The following is an 18,082-nucleotide window of genomic DNA, read 5'->3' on the forward strand; positions in this document are numbered from 1 at the left end:
GTTGTGGTTCCAGTCCAGTACTCTTTACCTAAGTGTCCCAGCAGATTTAATAAACTTATGTAATAGTATGCGATATCAACGACAGTAATGATCGAATATCATTTACTGTATGATTAAATTACTAAAATAAACGAATTATATACATATAATTATACCTATGACTTTTATTTTGGAAATAGGCGGAAGCGGACTAGGGTCTTCGCTGTATTATTTCGGCCCAGTTTCTTGTCGCGTTTCTATTTTCAAGACCAAACAAGCCTTTACGCCAACACAAGGTTAGTAAAACAAAAGCGAACAGCTAAACGATTCAACAAAGCTTTAGATAGCTGTGTTGTAGTGAACAGAGAAACCGCGCTTCGTGTTACAGCGAGTTTAAATGTAGCTGCGCATGATACAGGACGAAAGCGCGTGATCTTTGTTATGAGCCAGAGTCGCCATCATTTACTCTCTGTGCATATTATTTACAAAAAGGTTTCTCCTATTCTCCAATTGAATATATGTTTTAATTCCAGCAATAATCGAAATAATGTAATATGTGTTGTCTTTTACAGCATGGAAGCTCACCCAAATCCCAATAAGAAGGGCAGGGCTGGTGGGAAGGTGAGCCCTAATAGCAGCACATCATATCAGAGTCTCTCCATCAACATTATCCCTACCCAACCATGTGGATGTAGGCCATTTGCAGACCTACAATAGTTCTCAAACAGTGGTTAACCAAACCGCTGGTGGTCCATGTCAGTTAACGTTAACGTTAGTTGATTGGTGTTGTTTAAAAACAACAACAATTTGTGAAAATTCACCATATCACATTTGTAAATGCATGTTATTCGATCTAATTGCAAACTGTTCATCCATGAATGTTTCTTAACTAGCTAATTTTCCATTTTATTTAAAAATGCACAGATACTTTTGTTTAATAAAATAAAACATGTAACACACATAATATGTAGGACTTCTCCATTTAGTCCGATCTTGCAAACTTGCATTCATCAGCCTCCATTGTTGAGTGCCAATATTTTAAAATCCGGTCAACAACAACCAATGCATAGATCAAGTCTTCAACTTCATTTCTTTTTTTGATGATCCATAATACTCAAAAATACGTAACACAGAAAAGATCTGTTGCAAATTCTGTTTCATTGCAACTTTTTTTAATCACTTTGTCTCACTTCGGTAACACAACTGACATTTTTACGTCAGCATATGTAAGTGTTTGGTTCCACTAGTCAGCTCATGTAGGTCACTAAAAGTAGCACTAAAACTAGATAGAGGGTATAATGATTTTTGGTCATTTGTCCTCTACCTAAAACCAATTGTAATTGTTTTGATCTAGTTAGTGATTGAATGATTTCACCCACCCCCCTGTATCACCCATAACTGTTATGCCACGAAGCTCAGTTTGACAGTGTTCTGCAAACTGTCTGTTTGACGGGCTACGGTTTTTATTCAAAGGAACCCCCCCTCCCCTTTTTTTTTTGCATATTGTACTAGTCATCGTCATCAGTCATCTATTAGAATATAGATCTTCCAGAAAAATGAACCAACATCGATCTCACTGTGACCAACTGTAGTTGGCATAATGTTGGATAGGTGCGGGAATCCTCACGTTTTGATGAATGAATAATTCTCAAAGATTATAAAAAGATTAATACTAAAATGGTATTAATCTCTGCCCCTGATGGCTTTGATGAAGGTTAAGAGTATTTGCAGGATCACATGCTATCAGAAACCAAAATTATGACAATGAGAGTGTTACTTAAGGGAAAGTGATCATCACATAGTCATTGCAGACCTTGTATAGAAGTCTTCCTAAAGAGGCTAAAATTTACACTAACATTCAAAAGTTTGGGGTCAGTAAGATTTTTTTATTTATTTACTTATGTAAAGAAATGAATGGTTTTCTTCAGGATGGATCCATTAAATCAAATAATCAAAAGTGGCAGTAAAGATATTTCTAATGTTTTGATTAAACACTGTTCTTTTGAACTTTATATTTATCAGAGAATCCTGAAAAATATGACTTTACACACACACAACTTGTATCAGCATTGTAATGTTTCTTGACCAAAGCAACATATTAGAATAATTTTGAAGGATCACGTTACACTGAAGACAAGAATAAATAAAATGTTCAAATATATTAAAATAGAAAAGTTATTTTTAATTATGATAATGTTTCACAGCATTACTGTTTATTCTGTATTTATGATTTTTTTTTTTAAATCCTTGTGAGCATATGAGACCTTCAAAAACGTATAAAAAAGTTACAGACCCCAAACATTCGAAAGGTACTCTTTATTTATGGCCTGACACAGCGTTAAAGTAAAAAAAAACATTCTGTTTGAAAACAGAATATAACTTGCAGAACATGTTACTCTATCATCTTGTATATTTTCTTGTCTACCTGATAGAACTCCATTCTTGGGGAGATTAATAAAGCACGATTGTTAGCATGAGAGTGTCTGGTGAAGAGACACCTTGTGTCCTCCTGTCCAAAGACTTTCACCCTCTACTTTTGAAGTGGAGAGGAGAATATAAGCGGGGGAGGAGGAGGAGGAGAGCGAACTCTGCTCTTCACCTCCAGCGCTGTTGTATCTCTCTAATTCCTCTCTATTTCTCTCCCCCATCAACGATTATATTTGTCGTCTGTGACAGAAAAAGCAGCAGCTCTTCAGTGGTGACATAGGTAAGTGCCGCCCTCAGAACCCTTCAGTTCTGCCCTTCAGCTGTGCCTGGCCTTGGTAATGTTATTGCCATGTTGCCACTTCTGGGTGTTTCAGAGCTTTGAAGCTTCAACCCTGAGCACAACACAAAAGCACAGCTCTCAAGCTAGCACCTTTTTCAGACCAATGCTTTGCACTATTTGAACTGCAGTGTGCTGAACAACATTAGAAACATCAACATTGAGCTCCTTCGAGCAACATTAGAAAAATCAAGACCTGCTCTTGGCATGTGCTTTAGCGTCAGGTCAAGATCCACGTACACTTGGAGGTTGGGTATCCCACCTTTAATTCCTGTATGCCCGCTTAGGGTCTCCTATTTGTTTTGATTGTGGTGCCTTGCACAGGGCATGCATTAAGCTGCCTAAGGAAAGTTAACATGAAATGCATTATTTTTCAGATGCCTTTAAGCTCAAACTCAATTAGAACAGTTACACTTCTGCAGTGTGATCAGCTGACGTCTCAACCGGTGTGCTTTTGTCATCATACTGGGGTTGTGGACAGAAAAACAGCAGGCGCCACAGCAGCTTTTAAGTCTTCGTTCAAATCTGTTGAGTTTGTATATGTTGTTCAGCGTTTAAGCCCAGAGAGTTGTGGCTCACTTGTCTGACCACAATTTTCCATCAAGTGTGACTGTTGCCTATATGTAGGCCCGGGAGTAACTAATGAGTGGGTGCTTTAAGCACTCAGCTAGTTTTGTTTTTGGGATACAGTAACCACTTGGTACTGTTTCAGTAGAGTGGGAACACTGTCTTCTGTGCTTTAAGTCCAGGTTCACAATGCTTGTCCATGTCTTTTTTGATTTTACTGATTCATGTGTGTTTCATCAGTCTTCACTTCCAAGAATGGATCCATCCAGACTATACCCTGTCTGAACAAGCGGCTCAAGTCAGTCACCGATGCTGTTATTGGTGAGTAAAGAATCTGATGAATATTTTGTTACGCCATTATATAAATGAAGGCTAATAGGCTTTTATTGGACCCTTTCGCTAATGAAATAATTTAATCATGACTTTAATTGATCAACAATGTTCACAAACGGCTAATGTTTAGATAAATACTAATGATCACTATATATTCACTTTTTAAATTATATTTGAGGAAAATACATCAAACGTTTAAAATGTCATCCCACATAATTTTAGTTTTTGTAATGTTTTAAATTGTATAATTGCTTTGCTCCCTCAAATAGCTTCAATATACTTGGCTGATTTTTGTTAGCAACTTGTGCTTAACTGCTTATTTATATATATTTATATACAGTATTTTTATAGTTGGACTGTATATTAAACTTTAAACTGAGTGGATCTTATGTTTGAATACATGTGCTTTGTGTTCATAGGCCTGCAGTACATATGGGAGTATCGGAGCCCATCAAAGTCGGTTCCTCCCCATTACCAGTGTAAACTGTGTAAAGTTCAGCGTCTGCAGAATGAAATGGCTGCTCACATCACCGGCTGGAAACACGGCTTCAGATACATGGTATGATCTTCACAATCACTTTTTTTTTTTACATGGATATCACAGATTATCTTTGTCTATGCTTCAGATGTAGTACACAGCCACCTTATGTTGTTTTGTTTTTTGGAATACAGAAGCAGAACCACAAAGACAAGGTTCCTCATGAGGAAGAGGCTGCACTTAAAGATCCAGCCATCAGGAAAGCCATTAAAGCTGCTGCTGCTGAAGTGGAGAAAGCTGAGGGAAGAGGTCAAATTAAGGTAAGACTAAATACTGATGTGCTCTAAAGATCTCACGCTAGTCATTTTTAATTATACGTTCTTGTTTTTTTTTTGTTTTTTTTCATCTTTCAGACTGTGCTAAAGGAGCCATTTGAGATTATGGCGTTTCAGGCCATGAGTAAGTCAGTTGTCTTCTGTCATACACCATTCAATCTACTCCCACTAATGTCCCAACTTGTCATCTCATTAAATATTCAGTTTCATTTGGGAAGACTGTGGCCGCTTCTGTGAGAAATCACCCTCGAAGTCTTGAGGTTTTGATGCCAGAAGATAGACTTTTTTTTTATCAGAGACTGAAGGCACCGATATACTTCAAAAGAAGTTCGTTTTCGTTCTTCGTTTAGGGCAAAAAGAACTTCGAAAAGGCTGAGCAAAGGTATACTGTTTTCGAACATTCTGACACCCCCGCGCTGCTGGAGGCGGGCTGTAGATTAATGTAAAAATGTGTCGCGATGCACGTGACGCGCGTATGACCTAAACACAACAACGATGCAATGATGTATCTAGGTCCCTTATTAAACTGGATAAATTATTACACTATTTTATGTGTTGTCATAATTTGATCAAAACAAAGGTTTATTATTGTATGTTCTTTTGGCATTTAATTTATTGTATACATTTTAAGTTCGCTTATTAAAAGAACAACAGCAGCAGCAGCAGTAGCAGTATGGTGTAACACTTATTTGAAACGCATGTATTTGGTACTTGCTACCTTATATCTTTACTCTTTCATTTCATTCTTTTCATGGCTTTGGAAAACTTGCATCTGATGTTTCTCTACGTCGTTTTTTGCATAACTCCGGGTCATCGACACCAAGCTTCATTGCAATTTCTTTCTTGGAATTAAATGCTTTCTCTGAACCTTTAAAATCTCTCCGCGAGCGATTGTACAGGCGTGGATATATTTGTGGCAGTTATTCGACACAGTGTATTTATGTTGCTACTAGTGACATGGAGATGTTGTTCTCCTGCCTGACCTTTGTTGAATGAGAAACGAACCGGAAAAAAAAAATTGCGCATCAAAGAAGGCGGAGTTCCCGAACCCACCCACCGATTGTGTAATCGTCATGGACCAATGGTAGCTCAAAGGTGTTTAGAAGCCAAAACGAACTCCCCCAGAAAGGTCGCTTTGGTGAGCTGTATCGAGCTGCCAAAACAAATTTTGTTCAAAATGACGTCATATCAGTTCGATTTCGTTTGAAGTATATTGGGGCCTTGTTTCTGCAAAGATTTGTTGTGTCTGTGTCTGCAAACTCTTTATGTAGTTTTTCCTCAAGTTCAGTACATTTCATACACATTCCTTCTACCCCCATCCAATGTACACATTTTACTCTCCTGCAGTCCTCCCTAAACATATAATCATAATTGTAGAATAACTTGATCACTCTTCTGCAGGCCTCCTCATACACGTTCATAGCAGAATAAGAAGTCCTTGTTTAGTCCTCATCTTTGCTAATCATATATCCCCTGGTACTAAGTAGATAAATGTTATATTATTAGTGCATTTTCGTGGCAAATTAAAATCACTCTCACCATGTAAGAGACAAACTCACTCAGTAGTCTTTAAAAAGGTTTATTCTTTGCAAAGAAGGTCAGACAGTCATACAGAAACACAAGTCACTGCAGTGTGAGACAGACGGGGAGGGTGCTCCTCCACCTTTATATCTGCACTCAAGGTTACAAGCTCGCAGCTGTACTTTTCCATACATAGTGAGGAAGCAAATAACACTCTACTATATCATGCTTTTAAAGCCCATTTCCCATATATTTAGGGCCCAAATAACCCTTCTGGTCACGAACATACATCTCCCCCGTCTTCCACTCGTCTGGCTCTTAGCCCAATATAGCCTTATAGACCCCATTGTCATCCATACATCTTAGGCTAAACATTCTACATTCTTTCTACACAGCCATACCAAAAAAGGCGTTGCACTACATATTCTCAAACATATGAAAGTCAACATAATGGATTTTCTTCAACAGCATATTTACCCAGTCTAGACAGGGTTTCCATGGGTCCGTAAGTCTTAAATTGTTGTATCAAATTTAAGGACTTAACATCTTAAATGGTTCTAGGGCTGGACCTGAATATTCGATTATTCGTTCGGTGGGTTGGCGTTGGATTTTCAATTTTGAGATTCAATTTTGTTTTCTCGAACATCTGGGATCCCCCGCGAAATGGTTGTCATTCGCGCTTGAATATGAATCAATCAATTCGTCTGGAAGAGAAGACAAAAATGCCTCAGCTGTGTGGGAGCACTTTAAATTGAGTGAGGACAAGACAAAGGCAGTGTGCCAAATATGCGATTTGAAACTGGTCTAAGTTACCACAACAGCACATCAAGTTTGAGTTCTGTAAGTAGTACGCCTACTATAGTAGCCTATTTTGTTGGTGTAAAAAAAGAGCTGCTTTTATCCGACATGTTAATCAGTAATTTTACACATGATAATAACGTGTACTTAATTTGCTTGGAAAGTACTTGCAAATAACGGAGAAAAGAGAGAGATAACAGGTGCCATAGTGGAGTTCATCGTTATATGATAGCCATTAATTTAGAAATGTGAGCTGTCTAGCCAGCCTAACGTTACCTTGTTCTATTTAGCCTATTACAGTTTGTTTTATTCTATATAAGGGAATTCATTTAATTTGATTTAAACTGTTAGTTAATTAAAATGTGTGATGCTGTTATTGAAAGTATGCTACGAAGTTCTTTATTTATTACAGTTTGTTGAACTTCGTTCATTTATTTTTCGTTCTTCTATTTAAATAGAGAGAAGAGAGAATGAGAGTGAGCTTTATTGGCCAAGTATGTTTACACATACAAGGAATTTGTTGTAGTGACAGAAGCTCCACAGTGCAACAGAAAGACAGCAACAGGACACAGATAATAAAAGAATAACAACAAATAACCAAATGGGCAATGTACAAAGCAGCAAAAACACAATATATAATATAGACAACTATGTATGTACAGGTCAAGTATGTGCAAATTAGAAATGAGAAAATACAGATAAAATTAGTGAGTGTGGTGAATGGATAGTGTATTATAGTTGTGTGTTCCACGTTTATTGTTGAGTGTTCATGAGATGGATCGCCTGAGGGAAGAAACTGTTCCTGTGTCTGGTCGTTCTGTTGCACAGAGCTCTGTAGCATCGACCAGACGGTAACAGTTCAAAGAGGGAGTGAATTTACCAAGCTTTACTAGCTGCTGTCTGTCTGTCAGGAAGCTGTTGATCCACTGGCAGACGGAGGTGGGGACGGAGAGCTGGGTTAGTTTATTTTGAAGGGTTTCCGTGATGATGGTGTTAAAAGCGGAGCTGAAGTCCACAAACAGGATCCTCACATAAGTCCCAGGTCTGTCCAGATGCTGCAGGATGAAGTGCAGTCCCATGTTGACTGCATCATCCACAGACCTGTTTGCTCTGTAGGCAAACTGCAGGGGGTACATTAAGGGTCCAGTGATGTCCTTCAGATAAGCCAAAACCAGTCTTTCAAATGATTTCATGGCTACAGACGTTAGGGCCACAGGTCTGTAGTCATTAAGTCCAGTAATGTTGGGTTTCTTTAGGACGGGGATGATGGTGGAGCGTTTGAAGCTTGACGGGACTTCACACAGCTCCAGTGATCTGTTGAAGATCTGTGTGAAGATGGGGGCCAGCTGGTCAGCACAGAGTTTTAGGCAGGCTGGTGACACACCGTCAGGGCCTGGTGCTTTCCTTCTTTTGTTCTTCATGAAGACCTGGCACACATCTTCTTTGCTGATTTGAATTGTAGGTGTGGGGGATAGAGGGGTTGCTGGAGGTGTTAATGGTTGTGTGGAGAGGTGTTCAGGGCGGGTGTGGGGTGATCTTTCAAAACGACAATAGAACTTGTTCAAGTCGTCTGCCAGGTGTTGATTCTCCAGAGTGCTGGGGAATGGTGTCTTGTAACTGGCTTACCCTTTACGGTGTCAGTAATCGCTTTGCTGCTAATTTCTGATTTGGGAGTGATTTGTTTGTTAGAAAAATGTTAGGCTACCTTCTAAAAAGTATTGCTCTTAACAGACCTGTGTGTTTTGTATCACTAGTGTCCGTTCTCGGAGCATATAAACAAGCCCTGCCCGCGTGAGGCGCGCCGCTTCCGGCTTGCGCTGTTCCGTGGTTTATTAAAAGTTTATTCATTTATTAATTATGAATGTCGCGTGTCCATATTGCACCAAAATGCGACACTGCACTCCCTTGGGTCCACAGCAACACACCCGCCACGCATGAAGTCGATTGGATGAACGGTTCTCGACATAATAAAAATGCAAACAGACACACAGAGATTCCTGCCTTTTTGTTAGAAAATTGGTCTCATTTTAGGAGACATAACAAATGAATAGGGAAATGAAATATTTCAATATTCCTATGAAATATTATGAAAATCTTGTCTATTATTAATCCCATTATTACACTTCTTTTTTTTTCATTACATGTTGCCCTAAAAACATATTAATATGCAAATTAGATTTAGTTTATAGATACATTGTATATAATGAGAGAACCCGTTTATGGCCATTTTACACACATTTTGCAGAAAGATAAGTGGTATATAGAATCATTCTGTTATAACATACTTGAGAATCATCTTTATATAAAGTTTGGTTACTTTTTTCTTTTTTTTTTTTAAATAAACATGCACATGCATGCCTCTTTTTATTTTTTTATTTTTTTAAAGAAATTGAATCCCGAATTGAATTGACATAGAATGAACTTATGAATGAAATATTTTTTTTTTTTAAATTTACATTAAGAATAATGCTCTAAACCAGGAATGGGCAACTTTGGTCCTGAAGGGCCACTGTCCTGCAGAGTTTAGCTCCAATCCTAATCAAACACACCTGATCCAGTTAATCAAGGTCTTCAAGATCACTAGAAAGCTACAAGTGGGTGTGTTTGATTAGGGTTGGAGCTAAACTCTGCAGGACAGTGGCCCTCCAGGACCGAAGTTGCCCATCCCTGCTCTAAACAATGTAAAGACATGAAAAAAACTAATTTTTTCCTAAAACTTTTTTCTCGGGTCTTAAGAGGATAAACATTAACAATTTCTACTATTTAAAAGCCAAACACTGGTTTTATACAATACTCCAAATTCACACACACATTTGACAATTGAAAATGTGAATTATTAAAACATCTTTTGGATGTTTGTGTCCATAGAGTACTTAGTCAAGCAGCAAGTCAGTGTTTAAGCAAGGAATTTAATTTGTAGTAATTATCATATTAAAACAGACATTTAATTTCTTGTTTGTATCTTCCCAGGTTTTTGCTCATTGTCTAATTTAGGAAGATATAACATCTGTTCTGACCTTTTAGCATAATCTCAGTATCACTTCCCTCCTAGCAACTGGGAAATTTAGCTATTTCTGAACAGAAAAGTTTCAGACAAGTTTGTACAATATTTGCTATTTCATATTTCATGCATCTTTTCTTCAAAGATGTTTGTCATTTGTTTACGTTTACACCATGTTGAGCACTTCATGTGTGCTGCACTCGATATAGAACTTTCTTTCACTAAAATGATACAAATTATAACCATCTAGTTACATTAAGTTGACTAATTAAATGTAAAAAATCCTGCATCAGTCAATGGTTCTGGAAAAAAATTAGTTTTTATTTTTTGCCATATCGCTCAGCCCTAGACAGCAAGATGTTTATTTACCTGATGTTTATTTATTTATTTATTTTTTTTAAGAGTCTGCACAACCCAATCCAGCATTTGCAGGAGCTGCTGGTCTTCTTGGGCCTCCTCCAAGAGGGTTAAAATCAGGTTAGTGTCTGTGGTGGCTTCTGTCTTTTCTATGAAGAATCACTCTCAAAGTCATGATGATATTTTTTGATGCCAGAAAATAGACTTTATTACAAAAAGAGAATAAAACCGAGAAGTTTTCTGCAGAAAAGATCTCCAGAATGTTTTCTGTGTCCTCTTTAAATAGTTTTTCCTCTAGGTGTGTTCAGTACATTTCATACATATGCGTTTGACCTTTTTTGGCTGTTTTCCTTATACATGCAATTCGTTTCCTCCCTAGAGAGAAGGGGCACCTAGACATGTTATAGTAAGGAAACAGGCCCCCTTTGTATTTTTACAGATGTTTCCTATCTTGAGGGTCTGCACATTCCATCTATGCAGGCCTCTGACACACACAGGCAATATATGATTATAATGGAAGAATAACTTGACACATAAATGGCTAAATTCACATTAATTATACTTGATTAATTCATCTTTTCACTAATAAAAATCTTCTACATGTCTAACCAATTTATGTGTTTGTGTTCATAGAAGTGAATTGTCTAACTGTGATTTGGAATGTTGAGTATCATTGCTTGACTTTTTTCTTCACATCCTCAGGTGGTCCGTTTGGAGGTCCCATGTACATGGGGGATTTCCCACCCCGGGGTGGCATGATGCCTGATTTCCCCCCTGGCATGCATGGGGGTATGGATGAACCCCCCATGAGGAGAGGTTATTCTGATATGGGTGACTTCACTAGCCCAGGTCGCTATGGTAACGGCATGTCTGGACCAGACAGGGGGATGATGGAAACAGACGACATGCAGCATTTTCCTGATCATGGACCCATGAGCATGGGCCGAGATGGCTTTGGGCCTGGTCAGCGTAATGAGGGCAGGGGCAGACCTTTCCCTAATGACATGCCCATGAACAGCAGCAGCGACAGATTGATTGGACATGGCCCTAAAGGCCCGGAGAACAATAGCCTCCCGGCAACGCTGCTCAAATATCTGGTACTATTATCTTTTGGCTATACAGTGCTTGTTGATGTGTTTACATTATCAGCCATTTGGAGTAATTAAAATGTGTGTGTTTCTGGATTATTTTTAGGACTCTTTCCGTATCGAAAACGAGGATGATGCTCAGATTGTCTTGAAGGTCACACAGAAGCTCACGGATGTTCTGATGGAGTATCGCCTCAGAAGTATTTCATCGGTGAAGGCTCTTATTTATGCTCTACAGTGATTGTTATTTTATTAGGGGCCAAGCACTGAAGGTGCGTAGGCACCTATTATATCCGTTAGCGTTCTTATTATTATTATTCTTCCTCTGCCATTGCGTCTATGGCAGCACATAGAACCGCTTGCGGGAAAGTTGTAAAATTTTGCACACTGATGGAGGACAGGCCCAACATTAACCATAGCAAATTTGGAGTCTCTAACTCAAAATCTCTAGCTCCACCACTAGTCCAAAGTTTCAATAATTTTAGGCTAATAACTTTTGAACCGTAAGCCACAAAATGAAAATAATTTTCCCTCTGAATCCTTGGCTCAAGCAGAGTCCAGAATTCAAAAACCGTAAGGTTTAGTTTTTTCGCCATCTTCAGTTGTTCGTAATAAACCTACTTTGTCGAACTCGTCCTAGACAGTTCGTCCGATTCTCACCAAAATTGGTTCAGATTATCTACAGACCATGGTGGCAAAAAGTATTGGAATTTAAGTCGATTCGTCCAAGTGTTCTCGAATACCACACTAACGAATTCGCCGAAAAGCACGCAAAAATGGATCTGAGGCTATATAGCCGCAAGGGTTTGACGGATTGAGACGAAACTTGGTGTGTCTTATAACAAACATGACCTAAGGCGACATGCAGTGTTTCGGCGCTGTGCCACCTAGTGGTCAGGAGATATGACAAATGCATATTTTTGCTTATAACTTGTGAATGGTTTGGCCAAAAATCATAAAAATTGTCTCTTTCGATTCGGTGCATCATGCCAGATCCAATCATATCCAATTTTCCCATATCAGCCATTTCGGGCGTCGGCCATGTTGAATTTTGTCGTAAAATGCTATATTTTACGAACGCATTGACATATCATTACGAAACTCGGTATGCTTCTTCGGCACATGCCCTGATGGTACTCAAAAAGTTTGGGGACAGCGCCACCTTGTGATCAAAAGTTATAATGAAATTTCTAAAAATGCTAATAACTTTTGCTTACATTAGCCTATTGTAATGACACTCATGTTGATAGATTCCTTGGTTCATGCCGAGAACATCGATACCAATTGTGCCATAATTGGATGAACTTCCTGTCCGCCATTTTGATTTGTTGAAAACCTACTTTTTCGAACTCCTCCTAGACCGTTGGTCCGAATTTCACCAAAATCGAATCATATCATCTTCAGACCATGCTGACAAAAAGTTATGGATTTTGTGTTGATAGACAAAACGGTTTTCACATACCACATCAACAAATTTGAGGCACGATGCCAAAATGACACTTGAGGCTGGGTCTCTGCAATGCTTTGGCATATTGACACCAAACTTTGTGTGTGCCATTGAACACACCACATCGATTTGATAATGGTGCCACCTGTTGGTCAAAATTGAAAAGTCATTCAATCTTATTTGTAGTTTTTAATAATTTTTCAGCCATTTGGACTACAATAATCTTAAAATGGCTTCAATTACTAATTTCTGCAGTGGTTCTGATGCTCCGTACCATGCTTAGCTCCTCATTTTGCCGCTGATGTGCTTGGCCCCGTCATTGCTGCTTGCAGCTATATTTATTATTTTTGATCCAAGTGTATTTCTTAAACATTTTTATTAGCTTAAATCAAATTCAAGTTTATTTAAATACAATTTGTTCTTAATGCCACACAATCCTGGTCATTATATGAAAATAAGTGACTGCAGAATATCAGTTGTTCCAGAAAGCTGTGTAGTTAGAAACAAATGACTACCCTGTAGTTGTGTAATGTTCATTAAAAGACAAAACAATTTAGTTAGTACTTCTAGTGTGCAAATTTAAAAACTATTTTATCTTCAGGTGTGGGTGATCTGAAGTACATTTGTGTTGAGTGTAAACAGTAAGGAGTCAAGGAAACTGGTTGCAGATTTGTTTTCTGCAAATGTCTAACACAGGATGTGGTTACTGTTTTATATTCTTGATTTCCTTTTTAAAGAATAAGGTTTTCATTGAAGGCTTCGGTGATCTCAAACCAGTTTCACTGGGTTACTTCTAAAAAATAAGGTTGTATAAATGTCTAATCTTTTTGAAAAGATCTGAAAATTAGTGGCAAAAGAACACGCTATATAGAATGAACAAGAAGATCGAGCCATCTGTCACATGTTTAGCAGTGTGTCCAAATTATTGAAGGAAATTTTTTTTTTTTAACAGCCATGTTTTAGTTTTGAATTTGGATTGTTTTTCAGGTGCCCAGTTTGAAGCCTCTGCCCTCCATGAATTACTCATCCTCATGTCTTCCACACAACTCAAATGACAGATTCTCCAGCGGCATGCCAGGTATTGCACACTTTTATTTCTTTTTTGGTCAGACTCTAAAACTATTGCTAGTTTTGAGTCAGAGTTCCAAATAAAATAAGTACCTCTCATTTGTGAAGTTAAAGTATTCACTTTGCTGGAACACCAAAAATAGGCATTATTACGTGTTATATAAAAAAATTTTTTTTTAAATGGGGGGGGGGGGGGTTCCATTATTATGACCGTTACTATAATGACTCACATCCTCATAGTTTGGTTATGCCACCCACCCCTGGCTTAGAATCTTTGCATATCTAACTACCATTTGGAACATCTGGTATCATTATTATATCTGTGGGCAATACAGATGTTTCCATGGGGCTTTTAATGCTTACACTGTCCAAAATAAGGGCAAAATAAGAATTTAATTTTGGTTAATTAACCAATGGATTGGTTAATTTTGACACTGCTTTTGCAATGTGGAAACAGAACTGAGGCCATTGTGTGATTCTGACTCAGTAAAACAAAAATATGCTTTTGTTGGGGCACAGTTCTTTTTATAGAGATAAGCATAGAGACTGGTAACAAATAAGCAGAAATATGCAAAATGAATATTTAAACTATTTGGCATAATGCATGAAGTTCGTTTTCACACCGACTGCTCTACCTTGACAGGTCCATCAAGATTCTACAACTGAACATTGATCTGATGGATGACGCCAAGACTTGGATGCAACTTGCTTTGCCTGTTTTTGATGTGGCTTTTTTTTACTTTGTTCATGACCAAACTTTTTTTTTTTTTTCTTGACTTTTAGGCTGCTTTGTTTTTACAGTGTATACATGAGTAGAATTATTTTTAATTTTTTTCCTTTCTCTTTTGATGAAAGAAACAGGTTTGTAGCAACAGTTTTAGTGAGTGATTAAACCGTCTTTAAGTGAAGTCAGTAAGATCCTCAAACAATGTGACTGTTTGTTTCTAAAGGTCTGTTGCCATAATGTGTAAAATAAATTCATCGTTCCTTACAGAACCTTGTTTCTTTTGTGTGATTTAAAGGTAAATTTTCTATATCTTTCAGCTGTCCTTGGTTCAATCAGGTTGTCCCATAGTTTGAATACAGCATCTCCCATCAGTTTTAGCACCTGCATTGTCTTATAAAACTCACTGTTCTCCAGTAGAATTTAGGCTCTTCGTTGGCTCTCCAGTGACCTTCTTATATCTGTAGCTTGCTTAGATGATATAACAATATTGATCAAAAGAAGCATGCTCATTATTTTATTTTACTTAGGGTTCTACTTGAAGTACTAGTGTAGACCACTCCCAACAAATTGCCCACATGATGTAGTGCAGTACCACCTGCGCAGATACTGCAGGGTTATTCTGCCTCGGTCTTGACTGCTCTCAGTATAGCTTTACTAATTATAAGGAATGGTGTGCTGCTGTTGATTTATACAGATTTCATAAGCAGTTCTTGATATGTATCTTGGAATGCTAACTTTTTTTTTTACTGACAAAATTGAGACTGAAATTGAATTGAGATTGCAAGTCACATTTCTATTAAGTTTAATTACAATATAACATTAAATATAATACATGTCAAATGAAAAACATTTATCTGGTCACTAAGACATCAGAAACAACTCAAAATGGTTGTTTTAGGGTTTTTTTACAAACAGGAATGCATATGCAGTTGCCAAATCAAAATACTGAATCAATTAGACACCCCCAAAAAATGTAAATAGAAAAATACCAGTTTGAAAGCGTTTCTTGTTTGAAACGTAGTCCTTCTGTTAAACTTAACATAGTTACACTGAAATAACTAAATACTAATATGCAAGACAATGTGATATCTGTTTTTAATTGAAGCCAGTAAGCTGCATGTTCAGCAGCTACAACCAAGGAAAGAAAGTGCAAAATAATGTAATTCAGCTTGAGTTCTAAATGTGAAGGTAAACAAGTATTATATATCCATTTGTAGCAGTCCTCAATACACACTAAACATTTGAAGTGGATCAAAACCTTTCATCAAAGTTGTACAAAAAAACAAAACAATACCCGTTCTTGTCTTAGGACAACTTTGATCATTTTAATCCACTTCAAATGTTGACTACTTTAGTTTGGCAACTATTGTACTATGAGGTTTTGCAATGTGGAAACAGTGAGGTCTTTGTTTTTCTTTTTCAGGTACACTCCTTCCTTGTGGTACACCAAATCCTTACTGGGCATCTTCAATTGTTGTACCTCTAATATCGCTTGAGCACATTGCTTGAAAAAGTTGTTTATATGTATATATAGCTCACAGAGCTAATGATAAAGCTTACGCTTCAAATGACTTAGTTGTCCTCCTTTACATTTTACACCAGGAGTTTACACTACTGCTGGTTTCTCCAGGTGCTGAGAACATCTCACATCTCCAGTTGTTCACCATGTACCAAGTATCTTCTCCCTCTGTTGACGTGTGATACAAGTGAGTAGAATTTTTGCTCCCATGAAATACTTTCCATGGAGTCTCTGGGCCTGTTTGGCAATTTCCTCACATTCGAACTGCACGATGGCTTCACCGACACCACCGCCCTGGCTGTCCACAAGCAATACAATTGCATCTTCACAGACGTTAAAGCGCATGAAAAAGTCTCTTACCTCTTCTTTCCTGACATCTGCAGGAAAATTGCGTGCATATACACATGACATGGCTAAATGTGGATTTCCATAAGGTGGTGGCCTCCAGACTTTAGCGCATCTGTTTCTGCGGAGTATGGCAAGCATTTCTTCTTTAGTAATAGGTGACGCTTCAATGTTCTTTAAGCCAACAGTTGTGCCATTCATGTTCAGAGCTGAGGCATAGTCTTCTGCATGCTCAAAGGTAATAAACGCAGTGCTTGTCCTCTCTCCCCACTTATTCAATAAATGTTTTATTCTGTAGTTTGGGATTGCATGACAGCCAAAAAGCTCCTTGATCTCCGTCTTGGTTATATTCTTTGAAAGATTATTGACAATAACACAAAGTTCTGTTTGAGGGGATGGAAAGTTTCTGCAGTATTTTTTTGGAGACACAGGTGAAGGTGACTCCTCTGCAATTCTTTTGTTTGAGAAACCTCTAATTGCATTTCTGTCTGTGTTAACTTCTCTTTGCTCTGAGAAAGTGTGAGGTTTGATGTTTTGCATGCAATTTTTGGACTGCTCCACAGCATCTGTCCACATCTTCTCATGGGCAAGTCTGACCTCAACATTGTATTCTTTGAATTTTCTGTGGCTGTATTTCAGCCCCTCTTCAGCATCTGTGAAACTGGTCAGCTTCACCAGACAACACCAACCCAGTTGCAGTCGAACTTTTGTGATGACCTCCAACACTGGGAGTCCCAGAAGGAACTGGTAAATCTCTTCTTTGGGAACAGAGTCAGGAAATCCATAAAGCCGAAGGTAGCCTGGCTTACAGGAATTGCGGTTTTCTCCTCTGCTTTTCTGCTCCTTAGGTGCCATGTCATGAGTTAGACTATGCTGAGCATCCGTAATTGTTTGGTTGGCAGTTGATGACCATTTATCCGTTTCTGGAGCAGTTTGGTTGAAATTTTCAGGCACTTGGCTTTGATCCAATTTTTCATTCGAATGCGATCCCTGAATGGCAGCCATTAGACTAAGCAAAAGAGCTCTGTTGGTGTCAGGTGGGGATGATGGCACTATTTTAGTCTCCACTGCTGTGGACTTTGGTTTCTTTAATCTCGACTCCATTTTTCTCTTGAGTTCAGCCAGACTGCTAATATGTAATGAAACAGAAGAGCCTCTGAGGAGTTTTCCAGAGTAGCGCATGGCTAGTTGGCCTTCTCTCTCTGAATTAAAAATAATGAAAGCTTCACCCAATTTGCCACCGGTGATATGAACACCACCATCAGGTATGTGCAAGCCATGGAAAAATCTTCGGATGTCTTCAGGTCCTGCCTCTGTGTTTAAACCTTGCAAATGCAGAACCACTATTGTCATGGTCAGATTCTTCTTACAAACCAATGGGATCTGTTAAAAAGGCAAAAAGCAAACTTTTGAGTCCAGTTTCTAAAGTCTAAGTGGAACATTTAAAAAAAAAAATCCACTGTAGAAACTGTTGTTTTCTCCTCATTGTTTAAAACTTTCAAAGTGGACAAAAATCACCTCAGGAAATCCACTTCTAGTTAAACAATTGATAACAATGCGTCCTCAGAGCCTTACTTACCGTTCGTTTTTCTCTGAAACTTATATCTTTATCTAAACGCTTCTCTCCACACGACCTTTTTTTGTCAGAGAAACTACGCGGTAAACTTGCAAACAGCACAGCTCGCGCGTCCGGCGGGAAACACTCAACTTCCTCTCGCAGAGACTTTTAAGAGTGCGCGCACGCTGCACGCCCTC

The 18,082-nt window shown here is 38.2% G+C and overlaps 2 protein-coding genes across 2 annotated transcripts; one reads left to right on the plus strand and one right to left on the minus strand.

Annotated features, from left to right (window-relative positions):
• The first annotated feature begins 183 nt into the window (after positions 1 to 183).
• LOC306887479 (uncharacterized protein) lies at positions 184 to 14,730 on the plus strand. The gene is made up of 12 exons (XM_079445223.1): positions 184 to 275; positions 552 to 600; positions 2,656 to 2,686; positions 3,551 to 3,631; positions 4,063 to 4,202; positions 4,316 to 4,441; positions 4,535 to 4,580; positions 10,179 to 10,253; positions 10,836 to 11,230; positions 11,328 to 11,432; positions 13,656 to 13,746; positions 14,380 to 14,730. Exons 2-12 carry the CDS (start codon positions 553 to 555, stop codon positions 14,400 to 14,402), a joined length of 1,161 nt encoding a protein of 386 aa, XP_079301349.1. The 5' UTR covers positions 184 to 275; position 552; the 3' UTR covers positions 14,403 to 14,730.
• Positions 14,731 to 15,237: 507 nt separating this feature from the next.
• LOC306887478 (RNA-binding protein 12B-like) lies at positions 15,238 to 18,061 on the minus strand. The gene is made up of 2 exons (XM_079445222.1): positions 17,907 to 18,061; positions 15,238 to 17,710 (listed from the first exon to the last, which is right to left on the minus strand). The coding sequence occupies exon 2, from the start codon at positions 17,678 to 17,680 to the stop codon at positions 16,124 to 16,126; it is 1,557 nt and encodes a 518-aa protein (XP_079301348.1). The 5' UTR covers positions 17,681 to 17,710; positions 17,907 to 18,061; the 3' UTR covers positions 15,238 to 16,123.
• Positions 18,062 to 18,082: the final 21 nt, after the last annotated feature.

The sequence above is a fragment of the Barbus barbus genome, assembly GCF_936440315.1.
Source record: "Barbus barbus genome assembly, chromosome: 21".
Lineage (NCBI taxonomy): Eukaryota > Metazoa > Chordata > Actinopteri > Cypriniformes > Cyprinidae > Barbus > Barbus barbus.